The sequence below is a fragment of the Symphalangus syndactylus genome, chromosome 18 (assembly GCF_028878055.3).
Source record: "Symphalangus syndactylus isolate Jambi chromosome 18, NHGRI_mSymSyn1-v2.1_pri, whole genome shotgun sequence".
NCBI lineage: Eukaryota > Metazoa > Chordata > Mammalia > Primates > Hylobatidae > Symphalangus > Symphalangus syndactylus.
The window spans coordinates 27,659,659-27,683,751 of NC_072440.2; the positions used below are offsets into that span (position 1 = coordinate 27,659,659).

The 24,093-nt window shown below is 40.8% G+C and overlaps 1 protein-coding gene across 3 annotated transcripts in view; it reads right to left on the reverse strand.

Moving 5' to 3' along the window:
• Positions 1-24,093, reverse strand: part of ARHGEF28 (Rho guanine nucleotide exchange factor 28) — a 306,206-nt gene that overhangs the window by 131,817 nt on the left and 150,296 nt on the right. For all 3 annotated transcript variants that reach the window (XM_055254426.2, XM_055254425.2, XM_055254424.2), the window contains 4 exons: positions 23,887-24,067; positions 19,885-19,954; positions 5,943-5,995; positions 5,011-5,071 (listed from right to left, as the gene is read on the reverse strand). In XM_055254426.2, coding sequence (XP_055110401.2) covers positions 5,011-5,071; positions 5,943-5,995; positions 19,885-19,954; positions 23,887-24,067 — 365 coding nt within the window. The remainder of the gene's footprint in view (positions 1-5,010; positions 5,072-5,942; positions 5,996-19,884; positions 19,955-23,886; positions 24,068-24,093) is intronic.

Here is a 24,093-nt window from a genome sequence, read left to right on the forward strand (position 1 = left end):
TAAAAAGGGGGTTTGGAGGGAAATAAATACTTGTGCAGAGGATCTACATTTTCCCTTTCGTCTTATAGAAGTGATCCACATGCTTTATTAAAACATAAACAAAAACAAACATATAACATCATTTTAAGTTACTTTCTATAATGGAGCTTACTTAAGGAATATGTCAAATGAATAACACAGGACACGAATTATCTTATTTTCATGATCACAGCTACGTAAAAAAAGAAATGCATGCATGAGAAAAAATGCTGGTAGGAAATATACCCAAATTTAATAGTAACTGCCTTTGGGTGGGGAAATTATAGGGATTTCTTTTTCTACTCTTTCTAAAATTCCCAATTTTTCCATTGTGAACATTTATTATTTCTATAATTATAGAAGACTAACATAATTTTTTTCCAAGAGGCTTACTTTGCAAGATACTATGCTTAATATCTTCTCTGGCACTTGCACCAAGCCCACTCTCTACCAGCCAGACCTGGAAGAGTAGATGAGGCAGAGCTTCATGCCTAGAGCTTCAAAATACTGAGACTCTCCAAGCAGAAAGGAGGATGCCAGCCAGTGCTATCCTCATGTCCCCTATCACCTATAGGGAGTGTCTCTATCTCCCTATCACCTTCCCTCAGGGAAAGTCAAAACATGCTAACATAGTTCTTGTTTTGACATGTCAGTTTCACCAACCCTTCATTTTTTCCATCCAAATAGTCATAAGATATTCAGCTTTGGCCAAATAAATTTCATGTCCTCTTTAATCTAATGCAGACCATGAGTGATAAATTATTGCAGGAAAATCAGCTTCAGTATGAGTGTCACCACATCTGGTCTGTCACCCACAACCTCACTCACACTTTGACATATTATTTGATGAAAGAACAGGAGCATCATGTTCCAGGAGCTTCTGTAATTCCCCCTGAGACACTGGCATTATGGTTTCACAGTCCTCAAGGAGGAACTTAACTTTTAACTGGGTATCTTAATTTCTAACCAAAGCCATATAGCTTTATTTTTTCAGATTCAACCTCTTAAAAGTAGAGTTTGCAAGATAGTGTCTAATCAAGCCATTCGCAGCTTTGCTGATTCAGTGATGGCTAATGCATCTGTGTTTGCAATTGGGATTCCAGTTTTACAGCTGAGACTTCCCATCTACTCCATTTCCCACAGGCTGTCCGCTTGTTCCTGCAAGATGTTCATTCCCCTTCTCCTTGGCACAACATTTGCTGCTGCCCAAAGGGTCCATTTGGCTCAAGTAAATGGCATTAAATGTGATTAAGAAATAGGATCAAAACTTTAAGCAGTTCCTATTTCTTTTTGAGATGGAGTCTCGCTCTGTTGCTCAGGCTGGAGTGCAATGAATGGTACCATCTCGGCTCACTGCAACCTCTGCCTCCCGGGTTCAAGCCATTCTCCTGCCTCGGCCTCCCAAATAACAGGACTGCAGGCACGTGCCACCACGCCTGGCTAATTTTGGTATTTTTAGTAGAAACAGTGTTTCACCATGTTGGCCAGCCTGGTCTCAAACTCCTGACCTCAAGTGATCCACCCACCTTGGCCTCCCAAAGTGCTGGGATTCCAGGCGTGAGCCACCACGCCTGGCCAGATCCTATTTCTTAATCACATTTAGTGCCATTTACTTGAGCCAAGTGAACCCTTTTTTTCTTATTTTTGGTATTGACCCATTTCATTTCATCTACCTTCTTTTCTTCTGTTTCCTTCAAATGCTTTGCTATTTTTCCCCATCCTACCTGCCTAGAATATGAAGGAGTCCCACTCTGGACTGTGACAGCAACAGAAGCAGATCTTAGCCCTTCAACTGATGATTCTCCCCTTCGACAAAATGCCGACCCCTTACAGCATCTGCAGAGAATGGGGCCGTAACTCCTGCATGAGACATAGATGTCAGCTCCTTGCGGAGCTAGTTCTGGGGCACCGGCTTGGATGAGCTTGCCAGTTGTTACCCACCCAAGACATTTCTCCAACCATCATTTTCAGCTTATAAACTAATGGTAAGTGTGATTCCTGATGCCCTGAACGGTCAATAAAACATCACAAAGGATGGGTACAAAAAAAAATAGAAAGAATGAATAAGACCTACTATTTGATAGCACAATCGAGTGACTATACTCAATAATAACCTAATCTGTACATTTTAAAATAACTTAAAGAATGTAATTGGATTGTTTGTAAACTCACCAGATATATACTTGAGGGGATGGATACTCCATTCCCCATGATGTGCTTATTTCATATTGCATGCCTGTACCAAAACATCTCACGTACCCTACAAATATATACACTTCCTATGTACCACAACAACTTAAAAAAAATAGAAAACAATAAATGCATAAAACACTTCTAAAAGGAGAAAGAAAACACCACCACAAAGGGAACTTACTCTGTTCTGCCCTGTCCAATACAATAAAATTAGATAATTAAAAATCCAATTCCTCAGTCACATGTCACATGCTCAATAGATGTAGGTGGCCACAGGCTACTACACTGGATGGAATAGCTAGAGAATGTGTCCATCAGCACAGAGGGCGCCACTGGAACAGCACTTGTGTCACTGATGAGGCCACATCCACACCACACAATTCTGAATAATACAAGTCAGTAAGGACTTACACATCTATTTATCAGCATTTATCATGTGTTTATCCCACACCATTTATCAGCATTTCCTCAGAGACTGGGCAGAATAAAGCACTTATAAAATAACAAAAGAGGCCAGATGTGGTGGCTCACGACTGTAATCCCAGCACTTTAGGAGGCCGAGGCTGGCAGATCACTTGAGGTCAGGAGTTTGAAGGTGAAACCCCGACTCTACTAAAAATACAAAAATTACCTGGGCATGTTGGTGCGTGCCTGTAATCCCAGCTACTCGGCAGGCTGAGGCAGGGGAATTGCTTGAACCCAGGAGGCAGAAGTTGCAGTGAGCCAAGATGGCACCACTGCATGCAAGCCTGGCTAACAGAGCAAAACTCCATCTCAAAAAATAAAAAATAACAGATAACAAATAACAAAAGAGTGTTGAAGTGGCCTCCAGGGAGAGCCATTTCCTATTCCAGACTGTGTCTGACCATCTGACTATTGCTCACAGCTTGCTGTCCCCCTTCTCTGTCTCAGGTTCTTTGAAAATCTGTTATAATTTCCTTTGCAAAAACTCAGGGGACTTTATTAATTCAAAAAGTTTAAATGAACCAAAAAGAAAATGCTAGCACAACAAACACTCATCATGGTCCTTTTCATAAATCACTGGACTAAAGTTGTGCTCATTTATCTTTCTCAAATCCTTCACAGACTTAATGTTACTGACAAAACACTCAGACAAGGTCAAACTACTACAATTTCCATAGCACATGCTTCTTGCTCACAAGTTTACAAGTTTGAAACTAGAGTGAGTTTTTAAAACCTGAAATTAAGATCATCTCAATCTTTAATACTTTTAGAAGCCTACCTCCCTCCCCCAGAAATTCATCTTAGTAAACATTCTTCAAAGCTAACATTCCCAGGAGCATGAGGCAATTTGTAGCTGAGACATCCTGTGTGCGTAACAGCTATGGCCCTGACATCAATGGCCCACGACAGCCATCTATACAGAGATGTTTGCTTTCTTTTTGCCTTCCTCTTCCCCTCTTCTGTAAGTAAATCATTACTCTTACCTTAAATAGCAAAAATATTAAGGACGTGTATATTGCTTAGTGTGGGTCTAAATTTCTGTTCCAATTTCAGTAGGGCCGTGTGCAGCAAGATCCTGGAAACCACCTCTGGCATGTGGCCAAGCTACTAGCAACACCATCAGCCAACACCATGGGTGCTTCCTCCTTGCTCTGCTCTACACAGCATGATTTCCGAATGGTTGTAACTGTTCTGTCGTGTATCGGCACAGCATACCAACCACACTCCCCTGGCCTCCAGGGAGCCCCATGCACGTGTAGGCTCACGGTGACCCCGTGGGTCATCCACCTTCTCCATTAATCTCACTCTGAGCATTGATTTAATTTTTCCTGATTTCACATCAGCTTGAGCCCTCAGTCACCACCATCAGCCACACCTCACCCCTTGCAACTTCTAAGACTGTCCTGCCCGTGTGTGCCTTCCAGGTGTGTGAGCTGCCTCAGCTTCACAGAACCAGAGGAAACCAACTGGAATGGTTCGTGCTCATCTGCCTCTCACTTGTCAGCCCCAGAGGTCTTCACAGACCATCCAGGTGCCCAAACTCAGCCTCTGCTGATAGCTCAGCCTGTATCTTCAAACACAACATTAGCTTCATTATGCTCTATTCACCTCCAAGTAACTCAGGAGATAGGGCTGGGGCCCAAATTAGCCTTGAAGAAATAGAGAGTACCTGGGAGGAGATTAAGGAAGGGGTCCTCAGGGAGTTGTGAAACAGAATATTGTAATCAGATGAAAGTTCCCAGGTCAGAGGGAGGAAATACCTCTACCTTGCCAAGGGTGGAGGAACACCTGGTTCTTCTGAAAGGACACTCACATCAGACTCAAATCCCAGAACAAACATCTGGTCTTTTCCTGAGCTCAGCAGGGTAGATCACATAGGCTCAGCTCCAAGGGGACCCCACTGGGCATCAAAATGGGATTTTGGTGAGCTTGGAGATTCTAGGGCCAGGTGGAATGAAGTCATGAATCTCGGGTCCACCATCTACTCTCCACCAGTGGTTCAACTCCTTCACCTGAACCTGAGACTGATAGTGCCTAATTCACAGGAATAACAAGGGAACATATGACAAGTCCAGAGCCAGCTTCTGGCTCAGAGTAAAACTGTTCAGGAAAAGCTTTGATTGCCTTGTTTTTTAGATTGTAAACGGAGTCTCAACCTCTAGAGTCATAGTATTACAAATGATCCTACAAATAAAATTTATCTGGATGCGTTTCAGGAAATAGATAAGGTTACCAGGAAGGAATATTTTATGTTAAAATTTACTTGCTTCTTGTCCACTCTAAACCTGGATCTGGGATGCCCCTATGAGAATAGGTAAAAGCGTTATTTCATACCCAAATCTAGGTTGTGCTGGTCTTCATGTTCATCGTGTTGAACCACCAGGCTTTTGACACACTGGAAAAGATAAAGTCAGGTGGATTTTTTAAAAATTACATATATGCTACACTAGTGTTTATTTTTGTGAACTAGAAAAACAACCTTGGAAAGCATCAATGAAAACATGTTACAAGTATCATCACATGTAAACAGAAAACTAGTCTTATACTTAATATTATTTCACAGCTAAAAATGAGTAATGAATCTACCCCAAGCTGAAACACACCTGAAAGCTGTACACAGGTTATTTTATTCTCAGAGGACATCTCCCAGATTTACTCTTGTAATCACATTGTTGTCAAATATCTATAAACTTCAAACTTCAAGTAGAAATTTGTTTTGCAGAATGTATTCAATCATCTTGCATATACAACTGCAACTCAGAAAGATAGCTAGGTTTGGTTATAAAGAATAGGGATTAAGAATTTGATAAAGGAAATGGGGCTGGGTATGGTGGCTCATGCCTGTAATCCCAGCACTTTGGGAGACCGAGGCGGGCAGATCACCTGAGGTCACGAGTTCGAGAACAGCTTGGCCAACATGGCAAAATCCAGTCTCTACTAAAAATACAAAAATTAGCCAGGTGTGGTGGTGGACGCCTATAGTCCCAGCTACTCAGGAGGCTGAGGCAGAGAATCGCTTGAACCCACGAGGCAGAAGTTGCAGTGAGCCAAGATTGTGCCACTGTACTTCAGCCTGGGTGACAGAGAGAGGTTCCATCTCAAAAAAAAAAAAAGAAAAAGAAAACGGAATTTCACATTATTCTGAAAGTGACTTGGGGCACATCCTTTTTTTAGTGTTTTTTAAACATTTTTATTACCACTAAATCTTCATTTCTACTTCATGGGAAGACATGCAAAGAAGAAAGAAGCAGGGAGTCATTCATTACCTTTACATCTTCCTTTTCAGCTGCTGATCTGCTGGACACTGAATTCTTAATCTCTGCAAAAGAAATAATTATCAGGATCTGCTGATTGGAGCTTTTGTTAAGAAGAACAACAACTACTAGCTGACAAGTGTAAATGAGTTGCCCTGGAGCCTTCTGCACAGAGATAGGTTTTTAGATTAGGCCTCTTAAAAATCAGCTCTCCACAGAGCAGAGTGTCTAATAACCTGACTGTCCATACTCTGGTATTATCTGTGTGGACTAAGATGGAAACAAGCCCAGGAGCTCTCACAGGAAATCCTGAGGGGGAAAAAATTATCATTAAATAAATAAATGCCCTTGATTCCAAAGGAAGGCTGCTTACTACCAAAAGTTCTTCAAAATAGCAGATTTTAAGGACGTGACTCGTACCCACCTGAGGAAATCCCACATGTCTATTTCCTCAAATACCACAGACTTCAGTATGTTTTAAAAGAGCATAATTCATTATATAAGAGGTCTGGCTTTTCCTTACACATCACTGAAGGTCAAGAACACCAGCATAGACCTCAGCTTCAGCCTCAGCCCCGGGCACACCGGGTGTCCTCTTTGTGAATAAAGGGTTTCCTGGAAACAGTAGTGGTCAGGATGTACTGGGATGAAAAAAAAAAAAAAAAGGTTCACCCAAGGCAGCATTTTTATCTGTGGTTTAATTGATTGGTTCTGTTCCCAAATACTCAGTTGCCCGTAAACAAGAGCCACTATTGTCGAAATAACCACCAAGAACAGGTTTGGGCCTGGGGAAAATTAAAGCACTCGATATCCCTAGCAAGGACATATGACTGAAAGTCTCTACCCCAGATTTGCATTAACATGCAACATTGTGGGGTCTCACTCCTTTTCTGGAAGCTCCGCATCCCTTCCCCCACAGCCCTGCTTTATGCTGATCCTGGGGAAACGCCTGAAGTTTTCCAGCAGGTTCGTTACCTAGACCTTCCCTACTCTGCTTTGTCACTCCTGTTAATTTACCTAACACCCCAAATCTGCAGATGGATTTATTCAAGCTCTTCTCACTTCTGGGCAACAATGCTAGGAGTTATCATCCATGTTTATGCTTAGAAAATGTATAAGGTATTCATTTATATGGCTCTACATGACAAATCATAATAAAGATAACAAATTACAAGGATGGAGCTACAAGTAATAAGACCAGGATGGAGCAGAGAAACCAACAATCCTTGTCTTGTGTTTCTAAAAATCTGGACAACAATAACTTTGAATTTGCTTTGCAGAAAGCAAGTAATACCACATTTGCATGCCACAATAGTATATTGCTCTTGAATTTATAATGCATATTAGCTTCTATGATTAAACCAACAAGGAAATAACCAGCGAACAAAGTAATAACCCCAATTTTGTGTGGTCATGTCAACTGATCTCAGCAGGGAATGAGGACAAGATCATAGTGGCCACCCAGCCCAGGCAGCTTCATAGCATCCCTGCCGGCCTTTAAATGCACATCTCACAGAAGGCCTCCAGGTGGCAGCAGAGTAACATCGGCATGAACGGCATTGCCAGAGGTAGGAATGTCAAAATGGGCTAACTTCACCCTTCAAGGACCTGCTTTCAAGTACCAAAGTCCAAAACACATAGTTAAAATTGACATTTTTGTCCCACTACATAAATGCAGAAAATTGATGTGAAGCACCTACCATGGTATTTGGCACATTATAAGTGTACAGTAGGGATTTGGTTTGGTTTTGAAACTCATATACTCAAACCCTAAAAATTGGGATAAGTAGGAAAGAAACCACAAAGGCGTTTAAAAAAAAAAAAAAGAAAGAAAGAAAGGAAGGATAACGTGGACCAGAGTTTCAATAGACACATCTGCACAGACATCAAGAGTCACAGCCTTTCACTTTGCCTGTTTTAGGACATTCATTCCTTTAAAGTCATCTCAGCTGTAAACTCTTAAATGATCATTGTATTGCATTTCTAAAGAATTCTGTACATATAGCATTTATTCAGAAGAACAGTACACATTTTATCCAGATTGCTAATGGAAAAGGCAACCTCATCTGTTAATGAAGTTTGCAGTAACAGAGGATGTGTTCACACCTGGTAGTGCATTTAGGTTCCAGCTTCCTTTCCCTTCTCAAAAGGCCAGTGAACTAGTTTTTATAGACTGCCATGCCTACGTTTTTCCATAGTCCAGTGCAATTTTTTTCACTCAAAACAAGTACCACAAACTATATTAAAATATGTCATTAAAAATTGTACCTCATCATTTAAAAAATAACTTCCAAATGTAGAAAGTCTTTATCCAAAAATCATTTAAAAATATTTGTGATACTGTGCTGATTCAAGATAATAATGTATCTTTAATTAACCTAGAACTAAACAGAACTATATCTTAGAGCTTTCAAAGAATTTGGGATTCATTCTACTGGATTAATTAAATTGCTCTAGGAGAGTTTCTGTTAAATTAGTAGGATCCTTTTACACTAACCCACTGTACCACCAATTACACAGTGCAATCAAACCACTCGTTGCTATAGCAACCTTTAGCAGATAATGGTATCAGTAACTCTACCTATTCTGTTTTAAAGGCCTATTAATCTTGCCCTCAAGCCCACCCAGAAGTAAGGATTACTCCTCTAAATCAGACTTGCCAAACTTGATAAACATGGTTTTTTTTTATTGCCAAACTATAACGGAACAAGAGATAATCTCTAAGACTTGTGTTTACTAGTGACACTGCACCAACGAACAGGGTTAAGTCGCTGTAAGATTCATGCCAGTGTCTCATTAAGAAGCAGATTTGCCTAAAAAATCTCAACTCTATGCACATGTCTTACTGTCTTATTTTGCAAATGAGACCACAGAGTCTAGACTTAAGCAAATAAAAAGCTTACACCAAAAATGCAGGATGCTCACTATTCTGATTTTAATCACCATTTGGATGTGGCAGAAGAATCGTGGTCAGAGGCAGCCAGACCACCAGTGTTGTCTTGTTAACAACCAAGTCCACCACTGGCTTACATCTACAGGGTAATGTCAAAAGCACAGGTGGAAAACCAGGATCATGCTCTCAGTTTGCTCTGCCTGTCCCCACAAATGTTGGAAAAACACCCTGATGGTAGTGTTCATAGCAGCCTCTGTGCCTCTCTGGCATACATGGTTCATAGTCTTTGAATGAATCTTTTTTTCTCAATAGGCTGTAAATTCTGGGAGAGCTGGGACCAGATCGATTTCCGCTCAACCCTTGTATCCCCAGCACCAAGCTGGGTGCTTTGCACTTAACAGGTGCTGAATAAATGCTTCTTGTCTCCACCTACATCTGGTGGCCCAAAATATACACAGCTGACAAGATGTGGTGATGGTTAGACAAGCTGTGGATCAGGACAGAGACGGAAAAGTTGTTTACTTTTTGGAATTAACTAATTGAAACACTTCCAATACTGGTGCTATTTTATCACAACTTCTGAACTGCCAGATTCATAGACAGACGAATGCTTTTCTCCTTACTTCCTCCCACCCTTCTGGCTCTGTAAGTCCAAAAGCCAACCCTTTTCCTCTCCACTTAGTAAGTATTGCTGTTTCACTGCTAACTACCGCACCTGCATGTGTTGCTATAATGTTTTATGCTAGTGTGCAAATTCAATTCACAATGGCCAGAGAATTAAAATGGCAAAGGCACTTGAGAGACTACTTGCCACTCCTAATTCAGAGACTATTGTAACACTTTGAAAGTTTGTTTCAATATCCCAGTTATTCCTTTTTTTTTTTTTTTCCCTAAAAGCGGGACTACTAATAAGAACTTTCATTTTGCCTGCTCCGTATAAATATGGACTGGGAACAACAATGAGGCATTTATTTACAGAAATATCAAAATGAGACTTATCAGTGAGTGAGAGCCCAACATTCCACTCAATTCCACAAGCTCCACTGGTCCCTACTGAGCAGCAGCTGGGGAGAAGAAACCAAGATGGAAGAAGAAATCCTTGGCCTCAAGCAACTCCAAAATGTGCTCCTTGGCATATCATTTTTATATTTATATTCTATATTGTTTCAGAAAGAATTTAAGACACCTTCTTTAAAATACAGGATTTTTTTTCCATTTAAATTACTTGTGTGTGTGTGTGTTTTTAAGACAAAAGTAATTATTTAAGACAGTGGAGAATTCCCTCCTCTTACAGTTTTTTTGTCTGGAGGTTAACATATGATCCAATTCTGGCCAGAGTCTTAATAGAAACTTTCCTGGCATCTCTCCAAAAAAGGCTTCTATCACTAATAGAATAAAAAAAAAGTTGCAGGGCAAAAGGATCTTTTCCCATTACTGTTTTTGTCTGAATAGAGTTCAATGAAGAAATGATTTTGGGCCTGTAATCCCAGCACTTTGGGAGGCCGAGGTGGGCGGATCATGAGGTCAGGAGATCGAGACCACCCTGGCTAACACAGTGAAACCCCGTCTCTACTAAAAATACACAAAAAAGTAGCGGGGCATGTGGTGGGCGCCTGTAGTCCCAGCTACTTGGGAGGCTGAGGCAGGAGAATGGCGTGAACCCGGGAGGCAGAGCTTGCAGTGAGCTGAGGGAGCCACTGTACTCCAGCCTGGGCCACAAGGCGAGACTCTGTCTCAAAAAAAAAAAAAAAAAAAAAGAAATGATTTTGGAGCCGCAGTAGCCCTCTTGCAACACCAGACTGCTGCAGGCCATTCTCCATGGTGTGCCTACTCTTACTGTGAAAACTTTTCTACCAGATTATCTTTTGAAGGATGGTTTTCTGGCCAACAGTCTTGAAACCAAGAAATAGTGTTTCCCTTGGGGATGAAGGCAGATTTGTTTTCAGACCAGGGTAGTAAAGATAATAGCCCCTTCCAATGCAAGGGTTGGGCAGGCTTGCTAGCAGTCTCCTTATAAGATTTGGGATTTTTTAGTTTGGGGTTCCTCAGCTGTGACACAAACTGAGTGTGTGTGCGGCATCTATCTGAGCTACTCACAAGGCCGCTGGGGGACTTGCTGGGCAAGGAGAACCAATGGGAACATGAAGCCCATGCTGCAATAAAGTCTTTTGTATAAAAATAAAAAATAAAAACTTGAAAAAAAAACTTAAAAAAATCAATATAACTACCATTAAATGTTGGTATATACTACCCCATATATGTTTTTATGACAGCTTTATTAAGGTATAATTCATATACCATACAATTCACCCATTTAGAGTGTACAATTCAATGGGTTTTAGTATATTGAGTTCTGCAACCATCACCATAATCAATTTTAGGACATTTTCATCACTCCAATGAGAAAACCCCACACCCACCCATTAGCAATCGCTCCACATTTCTCCCCAACCACCTCACCATCCTCCTTCCATACCCCAGCCCGAGGCAACCACTAATCTATTTTCTGTCTCAACAGAATTGCCTATTCTGGATATTTCAAATAAATTGAATTGCACAATATGTAGTCTTTTGAAACTGGCTTCTTTCATGTAGCATAACGTTTTCAAGATTCACCCATGCTGTAGCATGTATTAGTACTTCATTCCTCTTTACTGCCAAATAGTATTCCATTAGATAGATAGATAGATAGTATCTGTTTTGTTTATCTATTCCTCAGCTGATGGATATTTGAGTTGTTTCTACTTTCTGTCTATTATTAATAATGCTGCAATGAACATTCTTTCAAGTAAAAGTTTTTGTGTAGATACATGTTTTCATTACGCTTAAGTATATGCCTAGGAGTGTAATTGTTGAATCATATAACTCCATGTTCAATAAATTTTTATGATACAGATTTTTACATCTCCTGAACTCCTGCCCCTGCCCACCACAGAAATCTCTAAAGCAAAGAATTCAATTATGGAGAGAAAGTATCCTCAGCCCCAAAATTTGGTTGCAATTATCAATTACACAGAAGCTATAAATCATACAGTTGATCCTTAAACAACACAGGTTTGAACTGCATGAGTCCACTTTTATATAGATTGTTTCCAATAAATATATTGGTAATTTTTTTGGAGATTTTTTGACAATTTGATAAAACTCGCAGACAAACCACCCTTTCCTAATCCTCCTGCTCCTCAGCCTACTCAATGTGAAGACAACAAGGATGAAGACCTTTGTGGTGGTCCAGTTCCACTTAATAAATGGTAAATGTATTTTATCTTCCTTATGATTTTATTAAGAACATTTTTTCCTCTAACGTACTTTATTATACGAATATAGTATATAATACATGTAACATACAAAATATGTATTAATCAGTGGTTTATGTTATTGGCAAGGCTTCTGGTCAACAGTGGGCTATGAGTAGTTAAGCTTGAGGAGAGTCAAAGTTATATATGAATTTTTGACTGTGCAGGGGATTGGTGCCCCTAATCCAAGTTGTTCAAGGGTTAACTGCATTTTTAAACTGAAGCCAGGGCATAATTTTCCTAAGTTAATCAATGGCTTGAATAAAATTAAGCAAGTCATCTTTCAAAGACGTAAACAAAATTCCATTTTTACCAAACTTAGATTCTACTTTAACTCAAGAAAGAAACTAACCTTTAGCTATATTTTCAAGTAAAGATCACCGCAATTCTATTAGAATACTTAGTTGAGTTTAATACTTTTTTTTCTCTCTAGCCTGCTTATCTGACTCAGCTAGAATAAAGTATCTATATCAGATATGAGCCGAATATGTTGCATCTAGGTGAGCTCTGGGGAACCTCTGAGTTGTGAGCTCAAACATGCAGTGGATTCAACCAGATGATCTCTAAAGTTCTTTCCAAGTCAAACTATGATTCTTTAATCCTTTGATAAACTAAGTGGTGAGGAGAATTTTTATTTATGTGTGAGAAAATACTGATTTTTTATAATAATACACAAAATGAGTACCATATCATCATGACATCCTATCCGTATCATTGTCCCTTTAACGATGAAGATTGTTCTTTCCTGTGACAAGGAGAAGAAAGAGGACTGGCGAAGTCAGTCACTAAGGGAAATACAGAAAAGGCTGAATTGCTCTGTCAAATGCAGCCATAAAAAAAGAGGATGAGTTCATGTCCTTTGCAGGGACATGGATGAAGCTGGAAACCATCATTCTCAGCAAACTAACACAAGAACAGAAAACCAAACACCACATGTTCTCACTCATAAGTGGGAGCTGAACAAAGAGGACACAGGGAGGGGAACATTACACACCATGGCCTGTTGGGGGTGGGGGGCTAGGGGAGGGATAGCATTAGGAGAAATACTTAATGTAGATGACGGATTGAGGGGTGCAGCAAACCACCATGGCAGAGTATACCTATGTAACAAACCTGCACATTCTGCACATGTATCCCAGAACTTAATAATAATAATAATAAATGAAAGCAACAATTACAAATCATTTCCTGGGGCTGTGTATGATTTTTTTGTTGAAAACGCCAAAAATACCCTACTTCTAGGAAAACAATATTTATCACGTCCTTGGCCAGATATTCCACATGAGAGTCAAGGTAGGGCTGTGTATGCAAGTGAATGATCAGCTCTGCAGAACAGCCTGCCTACTACTGCTGTCTTAAGTCCCCAACACCCAGGTCCCAGCTGTCCTGGCTTAAAGGACCTATATCTTGATATCTGAACCATCTGCAACAGTTCTCCTAAAAAGCCCTTGAGTTAGAGTGTCTCAAATGAAAAATCTTGGAAACAACACTTCAGGTGGATAAAAGCCCTATTGTTTTCCCAGTAATATCTCACAGGAGATATTCAAATAAGGAGAATCCACCACACAACTCTCTCTACATTTCACAAACCAAAGCACAGAGGGAAGTGCTGCACCCCTGTCTACAGAATGTTCAAGCAAAAATCTGCTCACTGCTAGTCACCACGACACGAATGGCTAGGTCCTGGTATCTCAAAACACGTATCTTTACCACTGAATCCACCACAGGCATGTGTTATATAACTTGCACTCATGATTAGACATCATTCAGTAAACATCCACTATGTTCAATACTGGGCAAGGTGCTTTATCTGTATTTTCTCACTGAAGTAGGTATTAAATGACACCACCACCTCCACCCCTACCCCATCATTTTCCACAAAAGCAAACAGCCTAATCACTTGCATTATGCTCAAAAGCCAGTTCACGGCAGAGCTGAGGTTTTTAGCAAAGTCAGCTTATTACTGGCATGTGTCATCAAGACATGTCTGTGCATGCGGGTCACAAGGACTTGAGAGAGATGAACCATTTGGAATAGAGCTCATTTCAAGGCAATGTTTCCAATGTTTGCGCTTTTTCTATCCCCCAAATGCTGGAGATAACTCTAGACCAGCAGTCCAGACACTAAATATATCAGTCCTCTGCTCTATAGGGGTAGTGGGAATCTATAGCGCAGTTGGTAAGGGAGTGGAATGATCACCTGAGTTCTGACGGCCTGGGCCAGTGTCACCTCAGGTAAGTTACATAACCTTTCTGTGCTGCCACTTCCTCATGCATAAAGTGGAGAGGATTGATTCCTGACTCCCAGAAATGCCCCTCCCCATGACCATAGGTATGAGTGCTCCATGAGTGTATGGACTTAACTCAGGTTGTGCCCAGTGCCTAGAACAATGTCTGGCACATAGCAGGTGCTAACAAATGCTTGAGTGAAATTAAATGCAAGCAAACTTCTTGAGGGCAAGGTTTTTTCTCTTTGCCTTTTTTTTTTTTTTTTTGGTTACTGCCAAGAACAGTGGCTGGTATAAAGTGATGGACAGTCAATACATATTTATTGAATGGATGGATAAGGAAATGGGCCTAAGGACACGTGTCCAGCTGTCCAGGCTGAATCTTGCATTTGGACCAACAGCCTCTTCTTCCTCCCACACAGAATCACAAAGGGGAAGCCACTTTGAGCCGGTGAGAGCGGCTGCCTCCACCCTGAAGGAAATGATTTTGCCCTCTCTTCTTGGTGATTGTAACACATGTTCCAATCCCTATTTCCTTGTCAATGAAAATGTGGAAGATAATTTATGGGGAGAAGCCAACAAAGTAACAAATGAGTGACACCAAGTTAAGACAGTTAGCAAATGCAGAGGGTTTTTGAACTACAAAATAATTTTTTAAGTGGATTCATACAGTGGCAAATGGAACTGTAGTTGTTCTCAGGTTGTGTTTTAGCCCAGTAGACGCCAGGAAGGCAATAGCCTCCCAAGTGATATCAAGAATTGAAGTGGGATGTCGGGGGAGGCATGGATGATCTGGAATATTCAAGATGACTGTGAACAGTTTGAAAAATTCGTCCTTGCACCTCTCTGGTGTGCGCATTACTGGACTAACACATGGTGGGAACCCAGGTGACAGTGAAAATGGAGGACATAAGATCCAGAGAGGGAGGTGCCACAGAGTTGAGGAAGAACAACATTTTCAAAGTACCTTCCACAGACCGTTTCTATGAGAGGTTGAGAACTGCGAAAAAAGGACTTTTGTGTGATCCGTTAATTTAGAGAACTGCTAAGTTAAACAAGATTATATAGGTTTCTTGACTTAGTAGAGCCCACAAAACATTAAATGCATTCTGAATCTCAAACATGGGAGTTTCATATATAGTAGCCCCCGCCATCAGGGATTTCATGTTCTATGGTTTTGATTACCTGCAGTTGACTTCAGTCTAAAAATACTAAATAGAAAATTCCAGAAATAATTCCTACATTTTTTAAATTGCAGACCATTCTTGAGCAGTATGATGAAATCTCATGATATCTCACTCCTTCCCACCAGGAAAGTGAATTATTTCATTGTCCAGTGTCCTTATGCTGCCTACGCTACCTGCCCATTAGTCTCTTAGTAGCTCTTAGTTATCAGATCAACTGTTTCAATATGGCAGTGCTTATGTCCAAGTAACCTTATTTTACTTACTAATGACCCCAAAGCACAAGAGTAGTGATACTTGCATATTGTTATAATTGTTCTACTTTATTATTAGTTATCATTGTTAATCTTTACTACGCCTACTTTATAAATTAAACTTTATCATAGGTGTGTATGTATAGAAAAAAAGCATAGTATATATGAGGTTCAGTATTATCCAGGGTTGCAGGTATCCACTAGAGATCTTGGAACTAATCCCCCAAAGAGGGAACTACTGTACAGCATTTTCTACCTATTTGGCCAAAGAATCCTTATTTTTCAAAATATCTTCCAAGATCAGTGTTCTGTACAATGCTCTTTAGGAAATCCTAGGACAGAGAGATCAAACAAGGATAAGAAGGCAAGGGGAAAATATGGAGCCAGGTTTTTGATTAATACTAATAATTAGCTTATTAATATAAGCATATTAAAATAAGATGACTTTTTGGCCATTCAATTCATTTGAAATAATGTCCCATTATTCTGGGAGTACAACTAGAATCATGAAACTATAGAAACATGACTGGATCATAGGCAATAATAAAACCATTTATCACACTCACAGAGACAGCAAAGTTAATGTCCAGGCTAGAATTATTATAGTCTTTTAATTAATAACAGCTACAGATATAAGCTTAGAGTTTCCCCCCTATGACACACTGTCCCAGAGGGGACAGAAAAGCATAATCTACTAAGGATCTTCTAAGAGATTTCAAAGAGAAAGTTTGCTTTAGGGTTTTTTTTTTTTTTTAAAGAGGAAGCTCTTATGCTCAAAATGTTTTGTTCTTTCAGTTGAGTCTCTTCCAGACTCACGAATGGACAAAAACTAATTGAATGTTTCCACTTTAGTTGAATATTGCCCTCTGCTGGAATATGCATACAGTTTCTAGTATTCTTTCAAGGGTAGACAAATACAAAAGCATTGTCCAGATTCAAGGGCTCTAAAGTATACCTATTAATTATTTGGAGTCAGAGGGCTTGGATTTCTGTCCAAATTCTTGTGCTTATAGGTTAATTTCAGTCAAACTGGCAGCCACGTATATGAACTTGGCTGCCCCAAACACCTGTCAAATTCAACTTGTCCAAAACTGAACGTATATTTTGTCACAATTCTGCTTCCTGGAAGGCCCATCCCACCCAGCGATACACCCCAGGAATGGAGACACCGTCCTTCTCCCTTACCACTGATAGCCAATCAGATCCTACACTTTCAGGACCTCACTCACGTGTCCTTAACTCTCCCATCTTGTCACACTGCTGTAGGGCAGATCCTCTTCTGCATTGCTCTCAGCAGCCCCCTGGCTGGTCCCCATCTTCCACTAGGCCTCTCCCATCCATTCCCCATACTTCCACCAAAGTGAACTTTACAGAGCTGTCAGGGTAGAATTCTAACAACTTGCCTCGTGTACAGCCATGCCAATCTGCCTACTTCTTAAGCCTATGTTCTTGGCATCACTGCCACCACCATACAGAAGCACCCACATACACACACACACACACACACACACACACACGCTATATTCCAGGGCTTCAAAGTGAGCTGCATTTTCCCCGGTGCGTCATTTGGCTCAGGACTTTGTATTGCATGTAGAATTCCTTTCCCTCCATTAGATCACAGCTCCAGGGCCACTTCTTCCAGGAAGCTTTCCCTGACCGCTCCACTGTCACAGTCTACAGCATGCTAATACACAGAGCTACTTGCAAATAACTCCTGTAGCAATTATCATACTATGCCATGAGAGCTTGTTTTTCTGCCCCAACCTCAAACTGTAAGCCCCTTAAGAACAACTTGGAATTAAAATACTCCTTTAGACCTCACTGTTCTAAATTAATTTGAAGGTAGAATACAAGAGAGGAAAAATTTGCAAGAGGATTTTTTAAAATCAGAAGTTGATTTTAAAAAAGAAAAAGGGCAGAGGCTTAAATAAGCAACAAGGTAATATAAAAAATGCAGTCAGCATTGCCATAGGCACTTGTAATCAAGTGCCCAGAAACTTAGCTCCAAGTTTATCAGAAAGCTAGAAGTAAGAAACCTGATCAGCTACAGGTAAAGCAGTAAAAGTGAGCTGAGCCAGGCACTCAGGTGAAGCTGTGTTCCCAATGCAAAACCAGAAAGAGCTTTCTCCTGTAGATCTTCAAGGAGAAAGCACAAGGTAACCCACTACCTTTTTGGGCAGCAGGGTAAAAAGTGGCTCCGTCAACACAGCCAGTAGCGAGTGTCACCCACAGGGAAGAGCAGTAAAGGCAATTCCCTTCAGCTCCAAGCAGGTGCAGTCTGAGGAGGAGGCTCAGCTGCTTGGGCTTAACCCAGGAACATATGCAGTCGGGACGGGCCACACAGACTCAGCAATTCACCGAAATATGCCTTCTCTAAGACTACTTTGTTTTTTTGTTTTTTTTTTTTTGAGATGGAGTCTCACTGTGTCACCCAGGCTGGAATGCAGCAGCGCGATCTCAGCTCACTGCAACGTCGCCTCCCAGGTTCATGCAATTCTCTTGTCTCAGCCTCCCGAGTAGCTGGCATTACAGGTGCACACCACCACACCTGGCTAATTTTTGTATTTTTAGTAAAGACGGGGTTTCGCCATGTTGGTCAGGCTGGTCTCGAACCCCAGACCTCAGGTGATCCACCTACCTCAGCCTCCCAAAGTGCTGGGATTACAGGTGTGAGCCACCACGCCCAGCCAAGACTACTTTTTTTTTTTTTTTTAAACAAACATGCAGGTAAAGAGTTTAAGATCATAGTACCTGACAAATACCTAGAATCCAACTCTTCTGTGAGGCCAGTTAAAAGCAGAATCAAAAATATTGACCAGCTATTAACATTGGTGGCTTAGGAACAAGAGCCTTGTCATATTTTTCCGCCCTAGCCCCAGCATCAAGCTTGGTAGTTCTCAACCCTATCAGACCTGTGCCCTTTACATTAACAGGTATTTTGTGTTGCTCCCTTCACTACCTTGAAATTAAGTTAGTAGATCACATAACTATACCGCCTAGATACATATAACCTTATCTTCAGGTCTAATTAAAAATAAAAATCAATATAATATCCTAACTAAAATATGAAGCAAATGGAGAGTAACTGATAAGAAGATAATATGTATTTCAATACATAAAACCTTTGCCCTAACTACCCTAGGAGACGCAATAATGTGGTTAGATTTTTGCAACCACTGGGTTTTGAAAACACAAAATCAGGATCTATTCCAGACAAGAAATACAGGAATATGCAAAAATATGCTTCCTAGAATGAAAACTTCTGTTTATTACCACAATTTACTAAAAGACCAAAATTATTTGCATATGGAAAAGCAGAAGTAACCTGAAATGAAGTAAGAATTGCATGCCTAGATAAACTGTCAAGTTGGGGAAAATGAGGAATGATGATGTTCCTGCATATGAGCTAGGTATTACGCACAAGTGGGGCATCAGAATGATTCCATGTGGCATGTTGTGGAACAGAGTAGGAACGATGTATTATAAAAAATATATCTGCTTTATGAACTTCCACCACAAGTAGAATCACACATGCCGTCTCTGAATCACCATCAGGACTATAAACAGCTGTACAGGACAACTCTTAGTTGCACAGGACTGTTCTGTACCTTGATGAACATCCAGCAGCCCCGATGCCTCAATTCTAAATGCCAGTGGTGCCCCCCGACCCTCGTGATGACAAAAACTCCTTCATGACTTCCAGAGTATCCTTGCTTAGCAAAGAGTAGGAGATCCACAAAGGTGGAAGAAACTAAAGAACAAATAGTTGAATGAAGGACTCAATGAATGAACAAGCTGAATGAGGAGAACAATCAGAATGTCAAGAGAGCATCCTGAAGATCAGGAATGCGAGAGGACCTGGCCCAGGTCTCAGCAAACAGCACTCAGGACATTCCAGTTAAATAAGAGAGTGGAAACAAACAGTATACTTCATTTGATGCTATTTGAGGACCCAGGGGCTTTGCTGTATCCCACACCCCTGATCTTGCCTCTGAGCCCCTTGATTCCTGGCTGGCTTCACCACACACTTCAACGGACTGGTTAGCTTGTTGGTCTGGAGCACTTTGTGGCTGCGGTAAGTGGGAAAGGAGCATGCGTACCTTCTTCAGTTTCTGCACCGCTGGAGGGCATAGCTGTTCTTTCCTCTGGCCTGGCTTCTTGCTCAAAGGCCTAGGAAACAAAGGGGGGGGAAAAAAAGCACAGAAAACCATTTGAGGTTTCAGGTATACAACAAAGAGGCAAAAGTCACTATCAATGATCTCAGAGCTAGGAGGTTGGGAAATAGTGGGTGGGTGAAAGCCGCTGGGAAAACATATAGCCAGCACCCCAGGAGGAGGGCGAGCGAAGTCTGGAGAAACTCAAGGCAGGGGCCAAAACTGTCCCTGCCACTAATCTTTTATTGCTTCCGCAGGTCACACCAAACAGAAGGTTCTCAGGAATATCATGCATGCACCAGAAAGAGAACCAAAAATCTTGACGCCAGAAAGAAGGGCTTCTGGTCTGTGCATCTGCCACCTGGAGCGGACCAAATCCACATCCTAAGACACAGGAATCTCAGAGGACCAGGTGAGGGGCTAGGACCGTGATCACAAGGAAGATCCAGGATATGACCATGGGCCCTGAGCTGCAGGTTGGCACACGCTGGTGCAGGCTGGCCCTGGGTGAAACTAAGTTGATGAGCCTTCCAAAAGGCTTTAGCAAAAAGTTGCCCTCTTGGGACCATCCCAATTTTCTTTTGACAGATTCCCCACAGCCAGTGAAAATGTGAAGAAACACAGAATTATGTATTGATGTGCTGAATAGTCAACCAGCTCAAGACGGCCCCAGCACAGGTTCTGAAATCAATCATCAGTATACTTGGGCAGGTAATCACATAACTGACATAGGTCCCTTATTCCCTTTGGCGTGTCACTAAGCCCCGTGGATTGGGTGCTTCATTCTTTGACTATTTAGGAACAATGCCCTGCAGCCAGAGTAAAAGGAATGTGAAAATATATACAATTTAGCAAACCACAAACAGGCAGGGAGCAGCAAGTGCCTGGTCACCCACCCTCCATGGGCTGTTAACGCACCCCAGCCCCACCTCCAGGCCACTGTGTTCTCTTCTAAGGCCAACCATGGAATAAGTGGCTGGACCAGGGCAGGTCCATATTAAGGGGTAGTGAGGAGAGGGCTGCATGAGCACCCAGGGATGGAGGAGGGGTCACTACACAGGCTCAAGGCCTAAGATAGCCACCTGCCCCATGTGTCTACCTGGGCTGAACCTTAGCCCCGACCCCCCTGTCTTTCAATGAAGAGAGTCGCCAAGCCTATGTGAGAAAAGAACATCAGGCAATGCTGGTTTCTGATTACACAACAAAACTTGAAATAAGGAAATGCTATTTTCTCTTGAAAATAGAATATATTCAAACTTAATTTTTATCCTTATAAGTAATTTTGAATATACCTTTAAAAACTTAGATTTCCTAGTTGCTTATTAATTTTAGCCAAGCTCTAGAGTAAAATTATAGCATTTGGATTGTTATGAGGAAATAACCAAAAAGTGATTAAAAGATACGGCTACGAGTTTTCCTATTATTTAATTTCCTAATATTCTGTCTTTACAGTTTGGATATTTAGCACCACCTTCCATTTTAACATTTAATATTTATTAGAAACTGTCAGGCCATCACTGTCAATTGAAATACAGTGTGAAAGTATGAACCCTTTACAATTCTGAAAGTATGGCTTCTGACTGGGTTCACCTGGAGAGCTCTTATCTATTGTAAAGCAAACTCGGGTTTCCACAGCAAGGTTTTACTGTCATTGTTCTACAGGACTACAGATAACTAAGCAATGCCCAAACCCGGAGGCTAAACATGTCTCCTTGGAGAAGACTGAGCATGGGCTGTAGTTCAGTGAGTACAGATCAGTCACTCAAATCAAAGTCACCATCTATAGCTGTCATATAAAAACAGACTTTTAGATAAGATTCAATAAAGCATGAATACTTTTTATACAAAATCTATAGTAATCTCATAATATTTATCATCCAAAGTTGTAAAGCTTCAGTGTGGACAACCTATAAAATAATTACCACCTGCTTACATTTAAAATAATATCTAACCAAGTAATATGCACCACAAAAAATTTGGATAAGAATACAATAGAAACACTTTGTCAGGCAAGTAAGAATTAACGTCGTTAGACGTCATAAAGAATCTCTCAGCCCTTCCTTCTTGGTCTCTCTGCTCACTACCAGCCGTACACCTCAAGAAAGGAAGGAAAAAGAGGAATGTGGAAACTTGGAACATAAGGCCATTCCACTCTGATTCTTGTATCAAGTGTTTTCCATAAGATGAAAATCTCATAGAAACTGGAGAGCCATCTCCATTTGGCCTTTGTGATTATAAAGTCCACTAAAATAAATTATTGAGGTATCTAGATTTACTTATCATAAATCTTCCCCAGGGTCATCAGTATTATCTCAAATGTATATGAGAAATCACAAATCTAGCCTAAGACTTTAGGAGATTTTATAATGAAGCAAATGTTCAATAGAGTTTGTTCTGTTCTTTTCAGCATAGTCACCAAGTGCCATGCCGCTGTCTGAGCATCTCTTCTGAAGAAAGGCACTTGGCTGAGCTCTGCCCCCATGGAACTGAGCCATGGCAAAACCAAGCGTCTGCCCAGCCAGAATAACCACCACTTGGTGCTTTGGTGAGAAACCACAGTGATGGCTGAAGGCTTGAGTAGTTTTTTTTTTTAGACGGAGTCTCGCTCTATTACCAGGCTGAAGTGCAGTGGTTCAATCTCGGCTCGCTGCAACCTCCGCCTCCCAGGTTCAAGCAATTCTCCTGCCTCAGCCTCCCAAGTAGCTGGGACTACAGGCGCATGCCACTGTGCCCAGCTAATTTTTGTATTTTCAGTAGCGACGATGTTTCACCATGTTGGCCAGGATGGTCTTGATCTCCTGACCTCATGATCCACCCACCTCGGCTTCCCAAAGTGCCGGGATTACAGGCATGAGCCACCATGCCCAGCCGGCTTGAGTAATTTTAAATGACAAGCATCCTTAAAAGAAGACCCCCATTCTGTATATACTGTATGTGATGCTGTATGTCAGAAAATTACACACCAAATTCCCTAAAGCCCAGCAAAGAGAGAAAGATCATACTCTGAAGACCATGTTTTATTTTAACTGGTTAAATAAAACTCTATATGGAGTAAGCCAATAATAATATTTTGTTTGATACATAATGTTTTTGGTTAACTCATTATTTCAATTATATGAAGCAAATATCCTACAAAAGCTGAAACTATGGTCAATGATAATATTGGTTTTCTAAGCTGACTTTTTACTCTGTAAAGCCTACATAGTCGTGAGACCTGTGCCTTGTGAAGGAATGTGCTTGAGAACACAGGAGGCCACAGGATCTGGTTAATGTGTTCATTAGACCCCAGAGCACTGCCAACTAGATTGACTCAAGCCCCCTTACTCAAAATAACACCTTGGTTAATTATAATTAAAAGATGGAAATATTCTTAATATTCTTTCAAAGTCTACCAAAAGAAAAAAAGAGAGATAAAGTTGAAATGTTTTAAACCCTGAGATGGGCATGCTATGATAGCACCCAAAGGTGGGGTTTGGACCATGACGGGAAGGGGAAAACCTCTTTGGAAAAGATCTAGGTTTTTACCTGTTTCCATTCAAGCAGAATCTGTACTGGATTCTGCACTGGAACAAATGCTTAACTATATTTGAGCAATATGATAATCTGGGAGTAGATATTATACATGTAAGATAGCCCTAAATGTAACTGCTTTAGATAATAATTATAATACAATCAACAAATTAAGAGAAAATATCCAATATTAAAGTATTAAAACTCAACTATGGAAAAGACTGGCTCAGAAAAGAAAATGAAAATATTATACAAACTACTATAAAATATATAATAATCTTCATTCTACTGATCTAATGCAGTTTCCAATTTCATGTCCCCCAAGGTTTCATTAAAAAAAAGTCCTAACCCCGAAAAACACTGTTCTCATAAAAAGAAATTGATGCCTGCATTCTCTGAAGCATGCATTATCGTATGCCAGAATCACTATGTACAAACCTTGACAAGAAAGGCTCTATCCCAAAAGTATTTCCGGAAGAGTTTAATATCTGCCTCCAACAAATGCTCGGCTGTGTGGTTAAGGGTCAGGGTCAGCGTTTCCGATGAGTGAATGTAATGCAAGGAAGCCTCTTCACTGAGCTGCACTCGGGAAAAGCTTGGGGACCATCTGCCCTGAAAACTGAAACAACACAAATCAAAACCCAC